The following is an 18,015-nucleotide window of genomic DNA, read 5'->3' on the forward strand; positions in this document are numbered from 1 at the left end:
AGTATTCACATCACATTTTAGATTAAATGAACAGAATTCATGTATTTTTAAGGTCAGATATGGCTTTGTGTTTTCCTACCCCACAGCAAGGAGCAGCAGTGCCAAACCACAGAAGGCTCAATACAAATTCACCCATTGAATCCCACAGGTCTGCTGTTACTTACTTGTGACTCCAGGGTTAAGGTACTCAGCATGTTGCTCCTCAAACAAGATTTAAAATATCTGAAGTTTCCCCTTGTAGTTTAGTGACAAATTAGAGGGAAAATGTAATTAATTCCAGTTCTGCAAGAACTGCTATTTGCTTTGCTCCTATACATGCTGATTTATACATCAGGCTATTTCTTAAATTCAATGTTAAAAGTATTTCAGCAAATAGCTTTTTAACAAGGTTTAGCTGAATTAACATCTGAGAAGCAGCTGCTCTATTTTCCTTTTCCCATGCTGACAATCACCAACTGCAGCCTGAGTGCAGGAATGGTCATTTTTCATTTGACCACCTGCTGCACACAAAGGACAGAATTTATTTGCTGCTGAGGGGCTGAAAAGCCTTAGACAATGGTTACATTTTGGCTCTACAAAAGCAAGACGCAGAAACTTTATATAAAATTGAGATTAATGACACGTTTCAGGCAGGAATTACATAACCCAACACAGGGTGATGGGCTACCAAGCCCTCACAGCAATGTAACACAAATTACTTACTCGTCTACCTGCTCCCTTGGTCCCTCCACACACCACTGGACACCGTGCTGGATGTGCTCATGTTCAACTCCTCAACTGGAAAAACATTCCCAAGTTATTACACCCACAACTGATTTTGAATTTTTTTTGTACAAACCCACGTTGAGAGAGCTATTTTTAGCTGCTGCTGTCAAGATATCAAGCCCAGGTGGAGTCAGGGTGCTCCAGCCCACAGTGTGACAGCAGGGACTGTGTTCTACCCTACACATTTAATGTATCCATTTGTCCCAGCTTCTAAGTGTTCTCCAATTCAAAGGCACTAAGTGACTGAACACCAAGGGGCAAAAAACCTTTATTATTTCATTCATCCAGGACAAAAAAGCCATACTTACTTCCAACAGATGAGCACTCTGGTGTCACTCAGCTTTCATCTTCACCTAAAGGATAACAACTGAAGTTATTAGAGTCATACACAGCAAATTGTGACCATTTCAAAATTAACTTAAAAATAACGTTTTAACATACATGGACTGATTAGTTATGAGGGGGAACTTATCAATTATTCCAAACTATTACGTGGAAGAATAAGGGGCAGAAGTAGGCTAGCCTAAACACTCATCAAGAGCTGAAGGAATATGCAGGCAGTTGCCTGAAGAACTGCACTCTGAGCACAAACCGTATCCCCAGTCTGAGCACAGTGAGGTCTGATTGCAGCCAGAGGTATACTATCCCTTATGTGAAGGCATTAATTTCATCAGCTACTTCAACTCTATGATCCTGTTTGTCTCCTGTAGCAATGCCCTCTCTCTTCCCCTTCCTGAGGGAGTGGAGTGGTCCTGGCCTCTTGAAGCTCTCGTGTTCTACAGTCGAACAAGTGCTTCAGAAGCCAAAGGCAGACTCTAGAGTTTGGCACTGTCACTGCTTTTATCCTCAGCAAGGTTCTTCCCTCCTCAAGGCCTCCCTTTACTATAGTTGAGGGCAGCCTGCTGAGGGCAGCTGCAATATTGAGAGCTGGGGATGTGGTGCAAGGCTCTGCACAGCTCCAGTTGGGAGGCAGATCCCACCATGGGCACAGAGTGATCTGACCAGGCAGGGACAACTTCAGGCTTTAGTCTCCAGCCCACCACCCACCTGGGTTTCCTCACGGCCCTTGGGAGCAGGAGAGTTATGCACGTTTTGTTTTCTCTGCCATAGCAACAAACACCATGCATAAGGGATACTATATCTTTGTGCATCCTTTGAACACTGCAGATTCCCTGCTAGCCACACTCCTCCCAGCCCTCCCCAGTTAGCTCTTCAGTACTGGTGTTCAGAAGCAACATTTATAGAGATGGGGTGTTCACAGACCACTGCGGGATTGCACAGCCAAGTCCTAACGTGTCAATCATTACCTAGCAGCAATGACACAGTTGGGAGAAGGCCAATCCTCCCTTTTTTCCTTTTCCAGGCAGCAACTATTTAACAGCCCCACTAGCTGGTATGGAGGGTGAAAAAATCTGAAGCTAATTAGCTGATTCCAAAACTTGCTGGTAGTGGAAGAAGCCAAGTGACTCCCCAGAGCAGCATACTTGGATGCATCCTTCCCAACATGCTCAGCCTCATTGAACATAATGGAACAGAACACTGGCCTTCCTGATCATGTCACTGCAGCTGGCAATGATTAACAGAGACATGCAACCCCATTACTGCTCCAGTCCTAAAACTACTCACAGGCCTCAGTGTTTAGCTATGGGGAGAACTGCAAGCAAATCAACACTTTGTATGCTTAATGTTACAATAAAGCCCCATCCACGCTGTGCTGTGCTCTCCTGCCAGCACCAGGCTCTGCTCGGAGGGCCTAGCAGTACGCAGATGTATTCTGACACCACACTTCTGAGCTTCAGGTAAGCTTTTGAGAAAAAGTGTATTTCACACACAGATAAAACCAAGATGAAACACAATGCAAGCACTTGAATGTCATTTCTTGTACCCATTTGTTACAAACTGACTTAGAGCAGACATGACTAGGTTTGCTACCACACCAAGTTTCACTACTGCAGCCAGAGCTGGTCTGAGCCCCATGGTTTCAGTCACAAATTGCTTGCTCCAAGAGTGTCAAAAACCTGCTTAGTTCAAGTACGTAGAATGAGGCAGATGTGCCAATAACCCCACGACATTCCTGCAGGTCAAGTATCCAGAGCACAATGGAAAAACTCAAAGTCAGATCTTGAGCAATGGTTTAAGATCACTAATTCAGTATTGCTACCTGACAGCACAGCGGCTGCCAGCAGTTTTGCTACTGGATCCCAGTCCCAGGTAAGGATAAGCCATCACAAAATGGATTCAAGTCACAGGTAAAGGTAAACCATCATGAAAAGCCAAACTGATTTTGTGACAAGGTGTCACTGTGTGACCAGCTGGCACAGGCTACACTCACTGTGGTGTAACCAAAGACCTGTTGTCATTAACTTATGGTGCACTTGCTACTTCAAGGGTCCAGTGGAACATGGAAAGGTGGCTACAGCAGAGGGCAAGGTTGTCCAGCAGATCCCTGTTCACCAGCAAGAGTCCTGCCTGGAAAGGTAACAAAGAAGGGTCCAGAAGTGACAATAGTGCCAGAGACAAGTATGCAAAGCAGAACTTTGCAGAACAAGGGAGAACACATTACAACACCTGTGAAATAAAATGAGTATCAGACAAGAGCCAGATCATTCACTGGAACAAGGGACCTTGAAATTCAGGTTCAAGAGCTAATGAAAAAAGAGCTGGAGATCAGCATATCTGGATGTCTACCAACATAAGCATGTTAATCCTGGAACACTATAGTCAGGAGTTCTAGTAATGAAGAGTTTAGAATTACATCCCAAGACTGATGAAAAATTAAATTGTACATTACGCTATCAAGATGACTCTACAAGGCAGAAGTACAGAATCTCATCACTGTCAATTAAAGCAGAGGAATGTATCAGGCTTGTCAATCAAAGTTTAAAATAAAGACTACTGCAATGTCCAATAAGCTCTATGAAACTCACAGGGATATTCAATCAAGCACTCATTTATGTCCTCAAAAATATTCTGGATCAGTCTCAGAACTGCTTGTACCAGTAAGTTGAGGTGACTCTCACATAGCACACACGAGGCAAGAGCAGTGGTTACTAACACATTCCCACCAAGCCAAGACTCTACACATGGATGAGCTGCAGATGGGCCACTTCATACTACAGAAAATTTAAACGTGTTCTTTTCTAGGCACTGAGAGCACCTTGCCAACTACTCAGCTGAGGTTAAGATCACATTCCCTCTTCCCCACAGTGCTCATTTAAGAGTATCTTCATTACATCGGAACTAAGAAAAATCCACCCAAGCCAAGTTGTGTGTACAGAGGAATCGGGTCTGGAAATCCTCGTCTAAGAACCACAGTAAGTTACTTGTTGTCTCTGAACGAGACAAAAGCTTCAAACAGAAAACCACGCAGCTTTGATGCAAGCTCAGCATACAGGTATGGAGTGCTGCACTGTAATTCCACAGTCAGAAGTGTGATGTCAGAATACCCACAGTATAAGATTACATAGAAAGTCACCAAGTTATATGATATTGCTTGTTACCTACCTGTACGCAGTCGGCAATGAGAATCTTGGAGCAAGCAGGAATACTACATCCGGGTCCTAATGTCCATTGCCATTTGTGGTACTACGTTCCTCACAGTTATGAACTGCAGAAATGCTGGCTAAGTGCAGTTATGTAGCAGGCCACTAGTTTAAAGTGTAAATTGTAGTCTCAAACTCCAGCAAGAACTTGCTGCCACAGTAAATGGTTGCCAAGGAGAAGCCAAGAATTTGTCTACCACAAAAATACCACAAAATCTCAAAAGCATTTTCAATTTCTCATCAGCTGTATAAATGATTAGTGTAATGTATCTATGCCAGAGGGTAAGATTATTCTGTATTCATTTCTGAGAAAGTGTGAAGACATGTGTAACGATACCAGTTTCTACTTGCTGCAGTTTTTAGAGCTCCAAGTATCAAAATGGGCTCAGTTTTGATAAAATAAGCTAAATTGCAACAGCCAATGTCCTTCAAGTCCAGTACAAAAATGTTATGTGATCCAGACCATCCAAAACCAGGTCTGACCAGCAAAGCACTTTTCTGAATGATTTTTAGAAGATTCAATTATATAAATCTGAGTTTATGAAAGAAGTCAAAAACCTCATAGGAGTAGATCAAAGGAATGTCACTTTCTCACCTCCCACATTTAGTAACTTTTATCAGATTTTAAAGTTGACATGTTTGCCAGCTTTTAAGACATCATCTTTAAAAGGTCTTGAAAAGAAGTTGGCTAGTTCATCATATGCCTGTTTAGTACATGCAACTCAAAGCAGAACTTGTTTTAGAAATTCTGCTTATGCAGCTACAACAAAGCCAGATTTAACCAAACTTTCAGATCTTTTGAAAACTGCCAAATCTTTCAAATATATTTACTAATCATGGTTTTGCAGCTCAGCTATTTTAATACCTAGCAACAGTAGCTTACATACAAAACAGGGGTACCCAAAGAAAAGCTCTGTAAGGTACAAAGACAGCAGCATCCTTCACTCTTCCAAGTTACAGAACTATAAAAGAACATACTTTAGGATATGCACCAGCATCTCTTTTAATTAAGAATGACATGTAATCTGAAAAATAAACTGAAAAAATTAATTTAATGTTCACGTTCAAAATCCCCCACCTTGGACAAATTCACCTTTTGAGGGTGTCCCATGAACACCCTCCAGAAAAGATATTGTTTAAAACCGCTTCAATAATGCAAATTGCATCAATACTGGTCATTTTAAAACTATCCAATACAAGTAACTTCCAAATACTCAGTCTGCAGTTTAGGAACTGCCAATTTGGAATTTCCTCCTCTCAAGAGCAATTCATTGTTGTAGCATGTATCAACTCCCAAACTTTTCTGGGTAAACAAAAAGCATTCACCAAACAAGCTGAATCACTTTTTAGTGAGCTTTATGTTCCACGTCAGTGTTACCTGTATCAGCATTTCCCAACTTGCTATTCTGTCATTTAAGGGGTAACAGTACTTCAAGAGGGATCAGACATCTGTACCCTAAAACCCTGCAATATGACACTTTAGATTTTAACCACAGGGAAAATTTAGCAGAAAATTTAGAATTAGCCAATGCTCAGCACAAGGAATGCAAGGATATTGGGAAGATTAAAGCTATTCACAGAACTCGGGTGGTTGGGGATCACGTGATGGTACAGCCAAGCTAAGTTTACCTACTTTGTGCCAAGCAGGTTGATGTATCCTGCATTAACACTGAGGTATTTGACACTGGGAAGCCATGCTCCCAGTTTACCTGGTACATTGTAATAACAAGCAAAGCAACTACCTTACCAATGAGTCCAGAATGCTCTGAAATTCTTCTGGGGCTTAATAAAATGAACAGCAAACTAACGAATTCATCAGATCTTCTACAAAAGAACCTTAAAGGGAGTTTATTTGCACTGTGTAGTAGTAACTCTTAAAACTCCAGATTCAGATACTACTTTTGAAGCATTATCTCCAAACATCAATAATAAAAAAGCGATAACCATCATGCAAGCAAGCCGATTGCTGTGTTTTACATACAGGATTTTAGGATTTGCCCACCAGCTACACAATTGAAGAACAGTTCCTGAAGTCCCCATAATACAAATGATTGTACTCTGAACTAGGCAAATTAGTCCACTGTTAGCATGAGGACATAAGCAAATTAACCTTAATCACTCGAGTAACACTTCTGGTCTTTTTGCCAAGCAATTTCAGGCAGGTGTACAATATGGAGCAAGGCCAGATCCTGTAATCTCAAGACAGCTTAAGAGCATATAAATATCACATTAACAATCCTTTAGTGAGGAAGTCAGCCAATACAAGGCATTCTATGAATTTATTTTAAAATAACCATTGCTAGTCTTCTGCTTAAAGTCTTTAAAAGATTCCAAGCAGTAACTGCCAGGGTGGTAAGTGCTACCATCCCACCACCCATAGCTAAAATACAGAATTCATTACTGAACTGCTTGCAGTGAAGCTTTAAATAATGTATCTTACAGCATTTGTAAGATTTCCATTTGCTTCCTTGCTGCAGCACAATTACTGCTCAAAAAATCTGCACCTACTTCAAAGTTCGGCTACAATTTAACCCAATCTTTGGCTACAGAGGCACTGTGGGAAGAGATCTCACTCTTCACTGCAGTTCCACACCCTGGTCTAGGTCCGACCTCAGCTCGAGGCTTTCAGGTTACTGTGGCAGGTGTGGTATTTGGCCTCGTTTGTTTAACCACGACTGGCAAGAAGAGTTACTACATTTAGTTTTCTATTTATTTTAAGCACAGTAAAAAAAAGGTTGGTACACTTTGGGAATTCAGTGGCACAAGGTACACTGCCATCAAGTTAGGGACGTTATACATCAAAAAAACAGCTAAATTTGATTTTGAAACACTGCATTACATAATTAAATTGTACTCGCCCAAACAGACCACTTACAAATATTAGGTCAGTAAGTTTCTAACATCCATAAAAATGTAGCTTTCTTACTAAAATGCAAGAATTAAGAAGTTGGTGTCTAAACAAGACAGACAAAAACAAACTGGAATGAAACTACAGGTCACATCTAAAATCGGGGCTTTTTGTTTGGGGCTTCATATTCTTCTCTCCCTCTACCATATCCTGCTGGTGTTCCAGGCCCCATTCCTCTAGGACCCTGGCCACCCACGGGCCCCGCACCTCCCTGCCCAAAGCGTTCAGGACGCTATTGGAACAGAATTAACAGTTCATTATAAGTAGTTGATGTCCATGTGTGTTAAGTATGTATTTTTAGAAGGTTCCGTAGTCAAGGTTCGTCGATACAATCACCATTGAGCCGATCCACAGGTACCGGGAACATAGAAAGGAAAAAAGGGTAATTTAAAAATTAGTTTATTGTAATACATGCCTTGAGGTATGTTCCCACTTGATGCATTCTCATACATCTGTTACAAAGAACAGATCCTCCCTGCAGTGCTAGAAATGTAAGCATTAGTGCAGATGTGAATTAACAACTTTTCCAAATGAGCTCTAGCAAAATTTTCAATCAAGTTAATGCAAATAGCTTGTGAACGTCTCACCTTTAGTGCAGTAAAAGCTCAGATTACATCACTGTCATTTCCAAATAAGCCTAATGAGAGAATGCAGCTCCAGTTGGCTGAAGCAGGAGCTGACATTCATCAAATGTAACAGAATGCCTACTCACCAGGACTGGCATGTGCTGTCTAGAGACCATGTGCTTTTCAAGATGGGGTTAAGACTACGGTCTGCTGACTAAACTGCAGAGGCCTTTGGCAGTACCAAAACTCATTGTGAGCACTACTGCATTGCAAGAAGAAAAAAAAATGTGAAAAAAGCTACTGACCAGTGCTTTACCTAACCAACGCAACTGCTCAAGCAAAGACTGGCACTTGTTCAAACCCAACGTACTCCGGAGCTGCTGGTGCTGCATCAGATGCAAAACGTGTTCCAAGCACTCAGTGTTTCCAGTTAGAGCTATGCACAGAGGGTTGTGTGCATCCAGGCAGTATCTCCCTTCCCACCCCCCACCTTCACCACAAAGCTCTTGGAAAATTCACAGCTTCACAGCAATTGAAAAGGTTTCACACCAAGGTGTAACAGCTAAGTTACTCTGCAATAAAGCAGAGACTTCAGGTCTATTTACTAGTACCTCTAGTTGCATGTACTTTGTTCAGTTACTGTATTACTAGGTGTGATCAGCACTCAGCCTACAGAAGTTACACATTATGAGGTCAAAGAGAGCTTTAAATTTTCATTTCAGCCAAGGTTCCCACTACCGAGTCACAGAACAATGGTAGGTGGTTTGTTACAAAAAGTATCTGCAACTGAAAATGCACGCTTCAGAGCTCCTGACTTCTGAAAGTCAGCATCAATCCTTCCAAGAACGGAGTTTCACAAATATTACTTAGGTTATTTCTGCCTAATTCATGGCAGCTTCAGCTCATCTCCAGTTCTGTTTAAAGGTATCAGCCCAGGAACTGTGACCGCATTGTGTGGCAGAGATCCCCAACCTAAGAAACTCCAGGCAGTTAATCCACCTCACTGTCACATCTTTTGACCAGATCACATTTCACGTATTACACAAGTTCAACATGCACCTGTACCACGGTTTTCAGGAGAAAAATGTACATAGTATCCACCACACACTGCCTAACTGCTCACAGGAAGCTCAGGAACTGCTTATGTATCAGTAGGTTATTGAGATACCTCAAGGCCAACAGCACTGTCTACTGAATCAATGATGCTCTGGCAAGTTACCATTCCAAAGATATGTTCCCCAAAAAGTAAAACAGAAGATTTCTGACAAGCTACTATGGTAGCTCAGCTCATTAAGCCAGAGGCCTAAACCCACCCAAAAGTCATTTAGTTCAGCTTGTGCCATGAGTGTACACCCTTTCAGGAGGGTGAAAGCACACTGGTATTGCCACCTAAGCCAACAGATTCCCATCCTGCCCATTAAACATTTCTGTCATCTACATCCATGGTGCCTCAGTGTAGGAACACCAAACAGGGCCAAGCCCAGTCACACGTGTAGTGTGCCAGAAATCAGTATGGTTTGGAAGCATACCTCAAAACAGGAGATATGCTGTAGTTTTAACAAGTTCTACCTTTGTGTCATGCCCAACACAGGAAAACAGACTGGGCTATCATTCCTTTGGGAGACAGGAACCACAAATGGCTACAAGTCCAGGATAGCTGGAACATGCCTGAAGCTAAAAACCAGCATTTCTGATCTTCTACAGCCACATCAGCACAGACTAAGGGATATGCTGTTTACCATTGATAATTTAAGTTAATGTGCTGCTGGAACAGACCTGAGTGCAGATTTTAGACTGAACAGCACACCCAGACCAACAAGCATCCAGCCTACCTAGGCTTGGAAGGGCCAAAACAGTGTTACACATTGGGAAGGAGAACAAAAAAATCTCTTGTCCATCAATACAGAACATCAGATAACTGAAAAGCTACCACATTAAGTATTTTGATGAGATTTGTCAGATTCTCTAGAACTCATAAAAAATCCTTCCAAGCCTAACAGTGACGCAGAATTTCCAAAGTCCTATGAAGTCACGTTAACTGCAAATATGCTTACGAGCACATTTGAATCCACTTAGAAACAATTTCTGAGTGTGTAAGCTACCATTAAGGGTATCAACTACTGTAGTGCTACACACTGCCACGTTGTCCTGTGTTAAACACCTGACAAGAGAGTCAGCAGTTAACAGTGACATTTCCACAACCATCCAAACACTGGAGAACTCATTCCCAACCATAACAACTCCCTTGTGCTAAGCTAAAGCCACCACAGGATACGTTACCATGTCACTTCCCATCATAGAACCACTCATGGCTGCTTGGCCAACTCCTGGATTAGCTTCATAACCTATGCCGCCACCACCTCCCAGAGGTGGAAATTTCTGGGCTGCTGAAGCATAAGGATCTAAGAGAGAGAAATATATAATCATATTCTGAAAATTTCTAAGTTAGTCACACAAAGTGATTATTTAAAAGGTTCTTTACCTCCCATGTTCATTGTGGCGGCACCACCCATTCTCATGTCTCGCTCCCTCTGCATAGAAGAAACAACTTTTAACTTGAATCATCAACCACCAAAATTCAAACTTTTCAGGAGACAAAGCACATGTACAGCCAACTACTGCCACTGCCCATACACAGACACAGTTCAATTGCCAACCCAAAGGCAGCAAAACACAGCAATCTTGAAAATACATCTACAAAATTCCTGAGCATGGTAATGTAACCCAAACCCACCACACTGTCACTTACTGGATCCATGTAACCCATTCTACTATAATTCTCTTCCCTCTGTCTTCTCATCTGCTCTTCCATCTCCCGCTGACGGATCATCATCTCCTCCTCCCGCCGGCGACGCTCCTCCTCCTGCCTGGTCATCAAAGCAGATGTTAAACACCAGGAGTGGAGCACACTGAACACAGAGCAACATCAACTGCTCCAGCAATGTAAAGGCACTGAAAGATTACACTTCAGAAAAAAAACCAGAAACATACTCTATGATGCTCAAATATTAGAAGAGAAACTTACACAGCGGTTCAATTTCGCACACACAAACTGAAGCAGCAATGGTGTTTCTTGAAAAATAAAAACTTTCATATGTAAGTAATTGAAAAAAGAAAATGGTAAATTTAACGTTGAATAAAATCCCATGAAAGCCAAACTAACCTCAGCTGAATTTCCTTGCGTTTCTGCATTTCTTGATTATGGAGTTCTTCCATACGCCTCAGCTCCTCCTGGCGCCTCATGAGGTCTGCAGGAATGAAGCCTGTGAGCAGCTTTTCCACACTAAGTCCCATTTTTACCTACATCTGAATTAGATTTGTCTCAGCTGCATTGTGGCAGAGAGGTACCTTCCAGTGTCACCGTTACTGGATTCAAAAGAATTGACATTCTAAATTCTGTGTCAAAATTTTGACATTCTTATAATTTATAACCGTTCTTATCAATACATCACTGAAATAAATACCAAAAAAAAACAGTTCCTCTTTAATTCTGAAATTCTCAAGTTCATAGTTAGAAGCATGAATTTCCTTCGATGAACCATTTGAGAGCCATATATTTGGCCAGCATTTAAAGCAAAAAAATAGTAAGAATACATAACTCATTACCTTGACGAAGGAGGTTTGCCTGATGCTCATGATAAGCATCTTCCATCTCACTTTCAAGTTTGTCCTTGGCATCTTTCATGTTTTTTGCCACTTGCTCTCTCTGCTGCTTTTCCATTTCATCTAAAGATTTCCACCTTTGAGAATATTCAAATTCAAAACTGCCAGGCTGAGCAAAACGGGGAGGAGTCTCTCTTTCCCTGCAGAAAGAGTGGGCAATCATGGAAACTCAAGGTCAATACAAGATCACGAGCAAAATGACTGAATTATCAGGGAACATCAAGGGCACTCTGAGAATACCTGACAACCACCTCGCTGTGATGGAACTGCTGCATCTTACACATTCAGCAGCACTGAACACATATAATTATCACAGCAATATGGACACTCCTGCACTTACACCACATACAAGCAAATTTTCAGAGTGCTACTGCTTTTTTGCCTCATTCCTGTCTGTAGACACTTCACTGATGACAACTGCAGGTGCAAAATCCTCAACAAGTTGGGCCTTTGCCCAAGCAGGCACAATCAAGGTGGAGTTTTCCTGTGCCAAAGCACTCTGTGTCAAAGGCAAATAAAAGCCTTCACTTTCAGGTAAATAGTTCTAAAAGTGCCCAAGGGCCAGCAGGTTGTTTTGTCACATAAATAAACTCGAATTTAGAATTCAATAATTTATTGAATAAAACTACTAAGTTCAAAAGCTTTCCATGCACTACCAATATGAACTATTTCAGCAGTTTGGAACACTGTATTAATCCACATTCTTCTCAAAGCTGCCTCTAAACCACTTACAATTTTTGATCAAAGCAAAGAATTTTGAGAACTTTCTAAGCCAAGCAAGACTGACTGGATCTTCCTCCCTGCACACCCTTTTGTGATCTGGGAAAATACAAAATTCCTACAACAAGCAGGTTTAATGTACAGATTCTAACACAAAACTGCTGTTTCAGAAGACTTCTCTTGGCTCTTTAATACTCCTCTAGACTCTTTGTTCCTTTATGCCAGTAGTCAGCTCAAAAGGAAAGTCCACATGCAACAAGTTTATAGTAATCATGGAATAAGTTTAAATTTTACTTTGTTTCTCATTTCAAACCATAAATGCAAATTGCCAAATTCCCCGACACATGCCTTCAGGGAGGTGACAGCTTTTAACAATAGCATGAAACAGTTCAAGTCTGATTTTTCAAGTTTCTACATAGACCAAAACCATGTGTCGAGCTGTTATTTCTTTGTACTACAATGTAGAAAACTGCTTGTGTAAGACTTAGTGAATACACTAAACAAATCATTGTTCCTTTAAACTACGAACAAACAAAAAAAAAAAAAAAAAACCCAAAAAAAAAAAACCCAAAAAAAAAAAACAAACCCAAAACGAAGCAAAAACGAACCCAAAACCAAGAACTGGCAATAAAACCGAAAATCTAAAGCCTGTTTCTGAAAAGTTTTCCATATTCTTCAGTGCCAAGGACAATACCACTTGAAACATCATTAATGGCCTCTTTATATAAAAAGACAGTGCCTACTTTTGATACATCGGATTCTTCTGAGCAAGCTTTTCTGGAAGACCATCTTCATCATCCAGTTGTTCCAACGGTTCCACAATAACTGGCCTGGGAGTGCTGAACAGAAAATACTCGTTTTACTCCTCTAAAAGCCCGTATTCTGAAAAACTAGAATTCTACAGTCTTTATTCAGCTCAAAACTAAAAGATCCTGGCAAAGTACTTACGTTGTCAACAAAAACACCCCCTCAGTACACCGTTCAAAAGCTTTCCTCGCAGCTGGCTTTGATGCAAACTCAACAATGCCTTTTCCTGTTGATCTACCTCGGTCATCTACAATCACAACAGCTCTTTCCACTGGACCGAACTGGGAAAAAGCCTCCTCGAGCAACTCGTTGGACACGTAGGGTGAGAGGTTCCGCACCGAAAGGGCAGCGGCGTGAGTGGCAAAGCGAACGCGGAGCTGCCGGCCCCTCATGGGGGTATCGTCCAACTCTGCCTTCGCGATTTCTGCAAGAGCTCTAGATTCCTGGCGGAAGGGCAAAAGCCAATCTTAGAAAACTAAGTTGTACATCACCACATCCCGAGAACGAAAGGGATGAACACACAACACGAATGCCTACCAATTTAATGAATCCAAAGCCTTTCCCCTTGTTGATAAAAACCTCTCCGGGCTCCCCATATTTGGCAAACAATCTTTTAAAGTCTTCATCTGTGATATCAGCAGGCAAATTCCCAACAAACAACCGGCAGCGCTGTGTGTACGTCTTCTCCCCGGGCCGCCTCAGCAGAGAGAGGTTCGCTTTAAACCCCTAAAAGAATCAAACCAGTTCGAGCCATCACTGAGTGCTGCACACAGAACCGCCGGGAGCCCCGGAGAACCCAAACCGCAACCCCGACTGCGAGGGGATCCAAACCGCAGCCCCGTGGCACGGCGAAGAGACCAAAACCGCAGCCCCAGCACCGCCGGGAGCACCGTGAGGAAACCCAAACCGCATGGCCGGGAACGCAAGCCGCAGCCCCGGGCCGGCGCCGGTCCCGGGCCCCGCTCGCACCCCGCTGAGGCGCCGCCGCCTCTCCCCGCTCCTCCCCTCAAGATGGCGGCGCGGGCGCGCGGAGCCGCCGCCATCTTGTGCCTGAGGGAGGCGCGGGGGGGCCGTGACTCACCTCGTCCGACAGCTTCTCGCTCCTTTCCCCCGAGCCCTGCTGCGCCCCGAGGCTCTGCTGGCCCTGGTGCTGCTGCCCGCGGCCCCGCGGCTCGCCGCCCGGCCCGCCGCGGTGCCCTGGGCCGCCTTTGTGCGGTCCCTGTTGCGGGCCGCCCGGCCCCTTGGGGCCGCCGCCGGGAGACTGTCCTTGTCCTTTCTTAGGGCCGCCGGCCGGCGTGGGGCTGGGGCTGGGCTTGGATTGCGGCTGTGGACCCGAAGGAGACGAAGAAGGCGCCGAAACCGGCGGCTGCTGCTGAGGCTGCTGCCCCGCGGGAAGCGCAGAGGATGGAGGCGCTCCCGCCTGGCTGCCGGTGGGTCCCGCCGTGGTGGCGGAGGCTGAGGAGGATGAAGAAGGCGGAGCAGAGGTGGACGTGGGCGGCTTCGGCGGTTCGGGCTTCGGGCCTCCTCCCGGAGGACCGCCCGGGCCTTGCGGGCCGCCCGCCATCGGGCCGCGGTTCTGTCCCATGCCCATGCCGGGCGGCGGCGAGCGGAAATCATGGTTGGGGCCGCCGCGTCCTCCACCGCCGCCACGCCGGTGAAAGCCGCCGCCACCACCGCCACGGCTGCGGAAGCGATCCCGCGACATGGTGTAGCGGAGGGAGGAAGCGGAGATGAGAAGAGAGCTCCGGCCGCGGCGGCTGCTACTGCTCAGCGTCCGCTGCGCAAAATGGCGGTGAAGCTGGACGGCCTCGCCGCCGCCTTTGTCCGCCCCTAATATAGTATCCCCGCCCCCGGAAGCCCCCCTCCTCCGCACCAGCCAACCACCGGCAGCGCCGGTCGTGACTGACAAGCAAAATCACCAATAGCGTGTCGCAATCCCGCTAACTCTTTGATCTCATTGGTAACGAGCCTGCTCTCTGTCCATTGGCGCGTTTGACCGCCGACGTTGGCACGGGACGGTCCGTTAACCCCCCGCGTGCTGATTGGGCAGTTTGAGCGGCGGGAGGCGAGGTCACGGCGGGAGCGCGGCTCGTGATTGGCTGGCTCGGCTGTCAGTCAGCGGGAGGCGTGGTCCGGGCCCGGCTGCGCGGCGCCTCAGGGCGCACTCGACCCTGGCTGCGGCTGGAAAAATATCAAATAAACGTAGTTTCAATTACAGTTCGTGCTTCAGCGCGGCCGGAGCCTTCGCTTCAGCTTTGAAACCAAATCTGAGATAGAAAATATCCGATTTATGCAGTCAAGGGTGGTAGTGGAACCCCTGCGCCAGCATAGGGAGTCACGTTAAATATGTTTTGTATCAAAATTCGGGCAGGGAAGCACCTAAAAAGAACCTTGAGTTTGAACAGCGATCCGCAGTTAATTTCCAGACGCCCTAGAAAACCAGGATACAGCTTGGTGCGAACAAAAAGCGATGCCCGCCCTCCAAAATGTCCTCGGTGCGTTGTGAAGTGAAAAATAAAGCGGCTGTACCAAGATCGCAATGGTTACAGTCCCGACATTCCATGTCCCATTACCGAAAACAGGCCAAAAGCACATTCCAGCTCTTTAGTGACCCTGGTTTCAGCAGGAGAAACAACATGACACCAGCACGGCGTTTTTCTACCTTCCCTTCAGCAGTGTTTCCGTCCATCCCCCTCTCCAGCTCCCAGGAATGTTTCACATTCAGTTTCAGGTCTGAAATAAGATCAAACGCTGTGTGAAACCCAAGGGAAAGTCCCGTGTGATTTTCACAGACCTGGAACTGTGGCAGTGCTGTGGTAAAACATCATCAATTGCATAAATATTTCTGATACCCTGCGGAAGTCAAAGGCCAGTTTCATTCTTCACTGAATCATGGAATCACAGAATAGTTTGAGTTGGAAGGGACCTTAAAGCCCATCCATTTCCACCCCCTGCCATGGCAGGGACACCTTCCACTATCTCAAGTTGCTCCAAGCCCTGTCCAACCTGGCCTTGAGCACTTCCAGGGATCCAGGGGCAGCCACAGCTGCTCTGGGCACCCTGTGCCAGGCCTTTTCCACCCTCACAGGGAAGAATTTCTTCCCAATATCAATCTAGCCGTTCCCTCTGGCAGTGGGAAGCCATTCCCCTTTTCCCTTGTAAATTGTCTCTCTCCATCTTTCCTGTCAGCTCCTTCAGGTACTGGTAATAATTAGGTCTTCCCAAAGTCTTTTCTGCCAGCTGAACAATCCCAATTCTCCCAGCCTTTCCTTATAGAAGAGCAACAAAATAAATATCTCTGTGGCTTTATACATTTTAAATTAAAAAGGAGCCACAGATTGATTCTGGCCCCGAATTAGTGTTATACTGGCTCTGGGACTTAAGCCACTTCCAAGCACTGCAGGATGGAAACTCCAGGTTGTTTTAAAATGGATTCTGGCCATGGCCCTGCTGCCGGCAGTGAGTGTTTCCACCACGAGGTGTCTCAGAGGTTAAATCACTGCAAGAACAAATTTGGGACTGGCTCTTACCACACACAAACAACTGGCATCGCCTTGCTGTCACATCTGGTTCTGTCTCTTCAAGAAACAAATAATAGTGAGTGGGAAAGGGTTGAGTTTGCTTGTGTTGTGTCTTAAGTATAAGTGAACTGTTTTTTCAGGTGCTACTAATTTTCATCATTCTTCCAAAGAAATAAAGAGTATACATATTCTCCTAATTCTGCAAAAATCTGCACAACAAAGATCAGAACAGAAAAAGGGAAGGGGCAGCCCAGATCTCTGCTCTGTATGACCAGGGACAGGACCCAAGGGAAGGGCTGGAGTTGTGGCAGAGGGATTGATGGGATGTCTGGGCAGGACCAGGAGCTGGACTCGATGATCCCTCTGAGTCCCTTCCAACTCGACCTGTGATTCTATGACTCTATACAAGAATCTATACAAGAATCTGTAGAATTTATCTGAAGTCTGCAAAGTGGCTTTGAATTTCTCCAGATCTAGTAGAGGCCAGGGTAAGAGTTCATGTTTTGCAGCTGCAATATGAGTGTTTATCCTGGTCTTCAAATAAGAGAAAAACTGATGCCTGAGCAGGATTTGAAGTAAAAACAACCTCTACTAACAATCACCTGTTTTGTAAGTGCTCGTGCTGGGCAGCTGGCTGGTTTCATATAAAAACAGACACTGAGGAAGAAAGCTTGGGATGTTCTCCCCAGTATGTTTCACTGTAAACAAATATATCCAAGACTTGAAATGCTCTGTGACACCTGGGGTAAGAGTTGAAGTATTTCTTCATCCTTACATTAATCTGTTTATTGGGATGTTCAGTGCACACATATATTAGTTCAGTTTAATAGAGGCCGTTGAGAGAAGCAAAAAAGGAAGAACTCCAGACCTTTCTCACCCTCAAAATATTAATCTATTTAAAAATAACACTAGTGTCACTACTTCTGAGTATTTTTCATCCTGTACAACTGATCTAAAAATTGAATTAAGCCATGGTAAGAAGCAGTCTGTGACTAATGAGGAAAAGACCTTGGAGGAATATGACAGGAAATCAGGCTGATACAGAAGTGCCCGAAGTTCTGAATGTCTCAGCAGCCACGAGCACAGGATAATCCTCAAGTAATCCCTGTGTGGAGCTCAGCAGGTGATTGATTCAGATACATTTTTTTCCCCTAAACTATTTCCTCCTGTTATAAACATAAACACAAGACTGGCAAGGAAAAATCTGAATTATGTCTGTATTATTAATTGCAGATTGTAGGAGGAAGGAGCAGCGTGTGTCCAAGTTGCTAATTATGAATAATTACCCCATGAGGTTCTGTAAGTGTCCCAAGTACAAACAAATACAAATCCCACTAACATCCCTTCCTACTGAAGAAGCAATTAAACATGGTGAGGAGATGCCACGTCTGCACTCTCTGGGCATTCCCTGGAAATTTTGACCCAGAAGAAAACAGCTTAAGGGCTGTGTGCACAAATTCCAGTATGTCCTAGAGCTAGAGGTGCTCAGGAATTTTAAGAATCAGGAAGCAAAGGGAGGAGTG

The 18,015-nt window shown here is 44.4% G+C and overlaps 1 protein-coding gene across 3 annotated transcripts; it reads right to left on the bottom strand.

Moving 5' to 3' along the window:
- Positions 1-702: 702 nt before the first annotated feature.
- Positions 703-14,793, bottom strand: SFPQ (splicing factor proline and glutamine rich). 3 transcript variants are annotated; one of them, XM_031506801.3, is made up of 11 exons: positions 14,053-14,792; positions 13,509-13,697; positions 13,113-13,414; positions 12,908-13,003; positions 11,388-11,584; positions 10,945-11,029; positions 10,531-10,648; positions 10,264-10,312; positions 10,062-10,183; positions 1,074-1,118; positions 703-777 (listed from the first exon to the last, which is right to left on the bottom strand). In XM_031506801.3, exons 1-10 carry the CDS (start codon positions 14,674-14,676, stop codon positions 1,098-1,100), a joined length of 1,803 nt encoding a protein of 600 aa, XP_031362661.1. In that variant the 5' UTR covers positions 14,677-14,792; the 3' UTR covers positions 703-777; positions 1,074-1,097. The 3 variants fall into 3 exon arrangements, with proteins under 3 accessions (XP_031362661.1, XP_077644580.1, XP_085415912.1); XM_077788454.2 differs by lacking the exons at positions 703-777; positions 1,074-1,118 and adding an exon at positions 6,128-7,447 and having other exon boundaries at positions 14,053-14,793; XM_085559786.1 differs by lacking the exons at positions 703-777; positions 1,074-1,118; positions 10,062-10,183; positions 10,264-10,312 and having other exon boundaries at positions 10,629-10,853; positions 14,053-14,793.
- Positions 14,794-18,015: the final 3,222 nt, after the last annotated feature.

Source organism: Lonchura striata, chromosome 23 (assembly GCF_050655825.1).
Source record: "Lonchura striata isolate lonStrDom1 chromosome 23, ASM5065582v1, whole genome shotgun sequence".
NCBI classification, from domain to species: domain Eukaryota; kingdom Metazoa; phylum Chordata; class Aves; order Passeriformes; family Estrildidae; genus Lonchura; species Lonchura striata.